The sequence below is a fragment of the Mizuhopecten yessoensis genome, unplaced genomic scaffold (genome assembly GCF_002113885.1).
Source record: "Mizuhopecten yessoensis strain PY_sf001 unplaced genomic scaffold, ASM211388v2 scaffold4439, whole genome shotgun sequence".
Taxonomy (NCBI): Eukaryota; Metazoa; Mollusca; class Bivalvia; order Pectinida; family Pectinidae; genus Mizuhopecten; species Mizuhopecten yessoensis.
In genome coordinates this window covers 7302-15766 of record NW_018405547.1, presented here as the reverse complement: position 1 = coordinate 15766, position 8465 = coordinate 7302, and the positions used below count along the sequence as shown (strand labels likewise).

At 42.2% G+C, this 8465-nt stretch overlaps 1 protein-coding gene across 1 annotated transcript; it reads right to left on the bottom strand.

The window, feature by feature from the left end:
• Positions 1 to 302: 302 nt before the first annotated feature.
• Positions 303 to 7807, bottom strand: LOC110449037. Its single transcript, XM_021495609.1, has 2 exons — positions 7702 to 7807; positions 303 to 1972 (listed from the first exon to the last, which is right to left on the bottom strand). Exons 1-2 carry the CDS (start codon positions 7710 to 7712, stop codon positions 508 to 510), a joined length of 1476 nt encoding a protein of 491 aa, XP_021351284.1. The 5' UTR covers positions 7713 to 7807; the 3' UTR covers positions 303 to 507.
• Positions 7808 to 8465: the final 658 nt, after the last annotated feature.

Sequence of the window (8465 nt, the reverse complement as noted above, 5' to 3'; positions counted from 1 at the left end):
ATTTTCTGTCACAAGTGCATAGCTATATTACGTATTTTCACAACACCGACGATTTTCTGTCACAAGTGCATACAGTTGTAGCTATGTTACGTATCTTCACATTACCGACGATTTTCTGTCACAAGTGCATACAGTTGTAGCTATGTTACGTATTTTCACAACACCGACGATTTTCTGTCACAAGTGCATAGCTATATTACGTATTTTCACTACACCGACAATTGTTCTGTCACAGGTGTATATATATCTATATTACGTATTTCCACTACACTGACAATTTTCTTTAACAAGTGCATAGCTATATTACGTATTTTCACAACATCGGGAACATCTGTATTCGATTTTTAGTTAAGGACTTAATGCACTCGCAATAGCTAAAGACATATGAACACGGTCTATAGTATATATTAGTATATAAATAATTACTGCAATGCTAAATTATAGCTAAGTCGATCAGAATAAAATCTTGAACATCCGCCGGTCTTAAAGGAGACCGAGTACAAACGTTCAGGCTTCAACATTATCGAGAAAAGGCTTGATAGCGCATGTGTCCACGTGTTGGGTCTTGTCCAGCAGTTGTTGAAGGTTGAAGTGCTTGAGAGCTTTTGTAAGATGAGCCTGAACCTGTTGTATCTCCCCTTCAGAGCGCTCCTCAAACAGGTTCACCACGGGAGTGCTCCTGCTATGAAATGCGTAATCTGGGAAATAGGGACCAAGGCTTGGATTGAAGGAGAAAAATTTTGGTAATTTACTTCTGGTCAAAGCGCTCTTTAGCATGAAGACCAGATAGCCGAGAGCCTCCGAGACACTTGACAACGACACGGCATTGACCTTGGTCAGACACAGCAGGCTGTGGAGCAAGATGTTCTTGATGTGGTAAGACGTAAGGACATGGTGAAGCTGTGAGCTACAATTCCGGTCTTTATCCTTGACGCGAAGACCTTTTAGGATTCGTGCAGCTCGGACAAGACGTTTGCCAGTAAGATTTTCGACGCCCCATTTATCAAAAATATGCATTTCAAAATGCGAATGGGACACACGCCAAACCGTAGCGGGATCCGGAATACGGACAGTCCGAGTGATGTTTTTAGAGCTTGGAATCCAACGAGTCACCAAAAACTTCCTTAATGAGGAGGAGTTGGCAAATGTATCGACGCCTGGATTTATGATGAAAGCTAGTGTGATGGCCGGTGGGCTGGTCTCTCTCCTAAAATGGAAGGAACCAAATGAAGGGTCTTCGTCATGGAAATCCTGTGAGCTGCTGACATACCTCTCAACATCTCTCTCTGCAGACAATGAGGAGGAGCTGGCATATATCTCAAAGCCTGGAACGACATCGATGCTGACCATCTCCCCATTTATGATGACATCTAGTTTGATGGCTGGTGCGCTGGCCTGTCTCCTAATATTGAAGGAACTCATGGAAGGGTCTTGGTTGAACTTCTGTACTGCTGTGTCGATCAAACTCTTGAAGAGTTTGTCATGGAAAACCTCTGAGCTGACATATCTCTCACCATCTCTATCTACAAACAACTCTACCGGCCGTATGGCCACTCTATCACTTATTCTCTTGATACAAATTTCTGCTAAACCTGGAGGCAGATTGTTTTCGGGTGTTTCTATCACCTTCGCAGTGATGCCGGTGAAGGTAAACGGCAGCAATGCATCAAACTCGTTAGCTGCCCCGACCTTCAGACCTTCCCTGGAGCCACCTTGTTTAAGAAATGGCTTTAGTCTCAGAAAGGGATGCGTCGATTCAGCACGCTTAAGCTCTGTGTATAAACTCTTCAGCAGCTGATCAATTTGCACTTGTACATCTTGGAAACTTGCACCCCTAATGTTGACGTTGTGATCGTAAAATTGCTTCAACTCCTTGTCCTCTGGTCCACACCAAACAGAATCATCGTTAGAGGGAGGTAACCAACAGTTGGGAGCGCTCACACCAGGCGCATACCAAGCATCGCCATTTCCACTGAAATGTAAAAGATTTTCTAATGAAAAAGGTTTAGCATGAATGTACAGTTACCTTGATTGGTAAAGAATATGTATTATGATCTAGCTAGTGTCCTCTGTTGAAACTTTGACCTCATATTCAATAGCAGTCCCTTATTCCAAATGATGATTATTTAAAAGATATCACAGTGTTGCAAAAGCATTATATTTTACGAGCAAGATAATATTTGTGTTTGTATCACAAATTTATAAGAATACTGGCATCGAATAATCACATATATTAACTTAATACGCAATACAAAGGTCAATTGTTTATGTACCCAACAATCCTTGACAAAGAACTTATATACACACGATACCTGGTCCCAGTTGTTATGTATACACGATATCTGGTCCCAGTTATTATGTATACACGATAACTGGTCCCAGTTATTATGTATACACGATATCTGGTCCCAGTTATTATATACACACTATTCCTGGTCCCAGTTTTTATGCACACACCACACCTGGTCCCAGTTAGTATATACACACGATAATAAACTGGTCCCAGTTGCTATGTACACACGAAACCTGGTCCAAGTTGCTATGTACACACGATACCTGGTCCCATTTAGTATGTACACACGATACCTGGTCCCAGTTAGTATGTACACACGATACCTGGTCCCATTCAGTATGTACACACGATACCTGGTCCCATTTAGTATCTACACACGATACCTGGTCCCAGTTAGTATGTACACACGATAATAAACTGGTCCCAGTTGCTATGTACACACGATACCTGGCCCCAGTTAGTATGTACACACGATAATAATCTGGTCCCAGTTGCTATGTACACACGATAATAAACTGGTCCCAGTTGCTATGTACACACAATACCTGGCCCCAGTTGTTATGTACAAATGATACCTTGTCCCAGTTAGTATTTTCACACGATACCTGGTCCCAGTTGTTATGTATACACGATACCTGGTCCCAGTAAGTACTGTATGCACACACGATACCTGGTCCCTGTTGATATGTACACACGATATCTGGTCCGAGTAAGTATATACATACGATACCTGGTCCAAGTTGGTATGCACACAGTATACCTGGTCCGGGTTAGTACGTACACAGGATACCTGGTCCAGGTTATTATGTAAACACGATATCAATTTGGTCCGAGTTTGTATGTACACACGATACCTGGTCCGAGTTTGTATGCACACACGATACCTGGTTCAAGTTGTTATGTACACACGATATCAATCTGGTCCCAGTTGGTATGCACACACGATACCTAGTCCGAGTTTGTATGCACATACGATACCTGGTCCGAGTTAGTATATACACATGATAATAAACTGGTCCCAGTTGCTATGTACACACGATACCTGGTCCGAGTGTGTATGTACATACGATACCTGCACACATGATAATAAACTGGTCCCAGTTGATATGTACACACGATAATAAACTGGTCCCAGTTGCTATGTACACACAATACCTGGTCCCAATTGTTATGTACAAACGATACCTTGTCCCAGTTAGTATTTTCACACGATACCTGGTCCCAGTTGTTATGTACACACGATACCTGGTCCCAGTTGTTATGTATACACGATACCTGGTCCCAGTTGTTATGTACACACAATACCTGGTCCCAGTTGTTATGTATACACGATACCTGGTCCCAGTAAGTACTGTATGTACACACGATACCTGGTCCCTGTTGGTATGTACACACGATATCTGGTCCGAGTAAGTATATACATACGATACCTGGTCCAAGTTGGTATGCACACAGTATACCTGGTCCGAGTTAGTACGTACACAGGATACCTGGTCCAGGTTATTATGTACACACGATATCAATCTGGTCCGAGTTTGTATGTACACACGATACCTGGTCCGAGTTTGTATGTACACACGATACCTGGTCCGAGTTTGTATGCACACACGATACCTGGTGCAAGTTGTTATGTACACACGATATCAATCTGGTCCCAGTTGGTATGCACACACGATACCTGATCCGAGTTTGTATGTACATNGATACATGGTCTAAGTTTGTATGCACACACGATACCTGGTCCGAGTTTGTATGTACACACGATACCTGGGCCGAGTTTGTATGTACACACGATTCCTGGTCCGAATTTGTATGTACACATGATAACTGGTCCGAGTATTTATGCACACATGATATCTGGTCCCAGTTGTTATGTACAAACGATATCACTCTGGTCCCAGTTGGTATGCACACACGATATCAATCTGGTCCCAGTTGGTATGCACACTCGATACCTGGTCCGAGATGGTATGCACATACGATACCTGGTCCCAGCAGGTATAAACACATGATGCCTGCTCCCAGTTGTTATGTACACACGACAACTGGTCATTGTTAGTATGTACACACGATATCTAATCTCAGTTATGTACACACGATGCCTTGTCTCCAGTTGGTATGTGCACACGACATCTAGTCCCAGTTATGTACACATCAAACTTTGTCCCCAGTTGTTATGTATACACGATACCTGGCCCAAGTTGCTATGTACACATCATTCCTGGTCCGAGTTGTAATGTATACACGATACCTGGTCCCAGTTGTTATGTATACACGATACCTGGTCCCAGTTAGCACTGTATGTACACACGATATCTGGTCCGAGTAAGTATATACATACGATACCTGCTCCAAGTTAGTATGTACACACAATACCTGGTCCAGGTTATTATGTACACACGATATCATTCTGTTCCGAGTTTGTATGCACACACGATACCTGGTCCCAGTTGTTATGTACACACAATACCTGGTCCCAGTTGTTATGTATACACGATACCTGGTCCTAGTTAGTACTGTATGTACACACGATACCTGGTCCCAGTTAGCACTGTATGTACACACGATATATGGTCCGAGTAAGTATATACATACGATACCTGCTCCAAGTTAGTATGTACACACAATACCTGGTCCAGGTTATTATGTACACACGATATCAATCTGGTCCCAGTTGGTATGCACACACGATACCTAGTCCGAGTTTGTATGTACATACGATACCTGGTCCGAGTTTGTATGTACACACGATATCTGGTCCGAGTAAGTATATACATACCATCCCTGCTCCAAGTTGGAATGCACACAGGATACCTGGTCCGACTTATTATGTACACACGATACCTGGTCCAGGTTATTATGTACACACGATTCCTGGTCCTAGTTAGTACTGTATGTATACACGATTCCTGGTCCTAGTTAGTATGTTCACACGATATCTTATTCCAGTTGTTAAGTATACACGATATCGGACGATCATTGTTGTTATGTAGACACGATATCCGGTCCCAGTTGTTGTGTACACACAATATCGGTCGATCATTGTTGTTATGTACACACGATATCTGAACCCCAGTTGTTATGCACACACGATACCTGGTTCAAGTTGTTATGTACACACGATATAAACTGGTCCCAGTTGCTATGTACACACGATACCTGGTCCGAATTTGTATGTACACATGATACCTTGCTATGTACACACAATACCTGGTCCAGGTTATTATGTACACACGATATCAATCTGGTCCCAATTGGTATGCACACACGATACCTGGTCTGAGTTTGTATGTACACACGATACCTGGTCCGAGTTTGTATGTACACACGATACCTGGTCCAGGTTATTATGTACACACGATATCAATCTGGTCCCAGTTGGTATGCACACACGATACCTGGTCCGAGTGTGTATGTACATACGATACCTGGACCGAATTTTTATGTACACGATACATGGTCTGAGTTTGTATGCACACACGATACCTGGTCTGAGTTTGTATGTACACACGATACCTGGTCCGAATTTGTATGTACACATGATACCTGGTCCGAGTATGTGTGCACACATGATATCTGATCCCAGTTGGTATGTACACACGATATCAATCTGGTCCCAGTTGGTATGCACACACGATATCAATCTGGTCCCAGTTGGTATGCACACTCGATACCTGGTCACAAATGTTATGTATACACGATACCTGGTCCTAGTTAGTATGTTCACACGATACCCGGTCACAGTTGTTATGAACACATCATACCTGGTCCCAGTTGTTATGTATACACGATACCTGGTCCCAGTTAGTACTGTATGTACACACGATACCTGGTCCCTGTTGGTATGTACACACGATATCTGGTCCGAGTAAGTATATACATACGATACCTGCTCCAAGTTGGAATGCACACAGGATACCTGGTCCGACTTATTATGTACACACGATATCTGGTCCAGGTTATTATGTACACACGATATCAATCTGGTCCGAGTTTGTATGCACACACGATACCTGGTTCAAGTTGTTATGTACACATGATATCAATCTGGTCCCAGTTGGTATGCACACACGATACCTGGTCCGAGTTTTTATGTACACGATACATGGTCTGAGTTTGTATGTACACACGATACCTGGTCCGAGTTTGTATGTACACGCGATGCCTGGTCCGAGTTTGTATGTTCACACGATATCTGGTCCCAGTTGGTATGCACACACGATACCTGGTCCGAATTTGTATGTACACATGATACCTGGTCCGAGAATGTATGCACACATGATATCTGGTCCCAGTTGTTATGTACACACGATGTCAATCTGGTCCGAGATTGTATGCACATACGATACCTTGTCCGAGTTTGTATGTTCACACGATATCTGGTCCCAGCCGGTATATACACATGATGCCTGCTCCTAGTTGTTATGTACACACGACAACTGGTCCTTGTTAGTATGTACACACGATATCTAATCCAAGTTATGTACACACGATGCCTTGTCTCCAGTTGGTATGTGCACACGACATCTAGTCCCAGTTATGTACACATGATATCTCGGCCCCAGTTGATATGTACACACGATATCTACATGGTCCCAAGTTGTTATGTACACACCATATCTAGTCCCAGTTGGTATGTACACAAAACATCTGGTCCCAGTTATGAACACATGCTATCTGGGCCCCAGTTGTTATGAACACATGAGATCTGTTCCCAGTTGTTATGTACACACTATATCTGGTCCTAGTTGTTATGTACACACGATATCCGGTCCCAGTTGTTGTGTACACACGATATCGGTCGATCATTGTTGTTATGTACACACGATATCTACATACTTTATTGGTTTATTTTAGAGGTGAAGTCTGAAGACGCTTCACGATCTGTAGTTATATTCACCACGTCATCATTTTCAAATATCAAATTCAATTTTGGTATAGAGGTATATCATAGTCATATTAACAACATATCTTCTGATGTGGCTTACTTTATTCAGTATTTTTAAAGATTGTGTCGTGCGACGCCAGTTGTCACTTGAAGACGCTTATTGTCGGTTCAAGACGCTTTAAATGTTGACCGAAATGAAGGGATCCTGACATTATACAAATAATGCAGTCAGAAATTCCAACCCTAAACGTACTGGTGCACACGTCATGCACGTGCACACATCTGACTACATTATGTGTAGACCGGTTAGGCGTACCATACGCATAATTGCAACATGGTCCCTGTATCTATGACGACATTACTTGGTGTTTTCTTGAAATGCAGTCTGGTTTCGATGGGATTGCCAGTAACCTGGCTTGTCAAAGTTACTCCTACAATCAACTGTACAATTAATTTACCACGTGTCTCTACGATAAGGACCTTAAATGCCTGTCTCCTCCAACCCAATAACTTGACTCACCTGTCCGCCATCACTGCTCAGCTTTGTTCAATGGAGGCTCGCCACGTGTGCATTAGGTGATATGCATGCATTAGGCGATAACGAATCCGAAAGTAGATCGTCTACTTCCTTCTGGGAAACCAAAATCTCTTTCTGGAAAACCACTACTAATAATCTTTAAAAAACGAACCACCTGTTACTGGTTAGCCTGCTTCAAAGCTCCAACGCTCCTTTCTACCTGTAACATAAGTGTTCGGCCAGAGTAGATTGAAATTAAAACACAAAGATAAGCACACTCGAAGACAGTGAGTCAGTACGACACGAGACATATATAAATAGTAGCCTCGGCCGCTTATGGTGACCTTTTGCTTCTTTTTAAGAGCTGAATATTTTACATTTTTTGTGCATGTTAGTTTCACCAAGCATTATTTGTTTTCAATTCTTTTGAATGACGTCACAGAGCGAAAGACAACGTCATAAATGTGATGAACTTTGACTTTTAGTAACAATGTAATACACAGTTAATCCACCGTCGTCTAGCTACAAACTGTTTGATTCAGAATCGTAGTTCATCATGCAGTTGTATATAACATACAGTTGGAACTAATTATCGCCGTCAAATCTTTTGCTATCACCATTATTAGCATTAGTTTATGCTTACCGTCTCAGAATTAGGTTTTCCGTCTTTGCGTATTAAAGAGTAATCTTCTCTTGGGAGCAGGTATTGATTGTTACGTCATTTGTTTGTGAGAGTAACGTCATCAATTTTTGAGAAAAAGACGTAA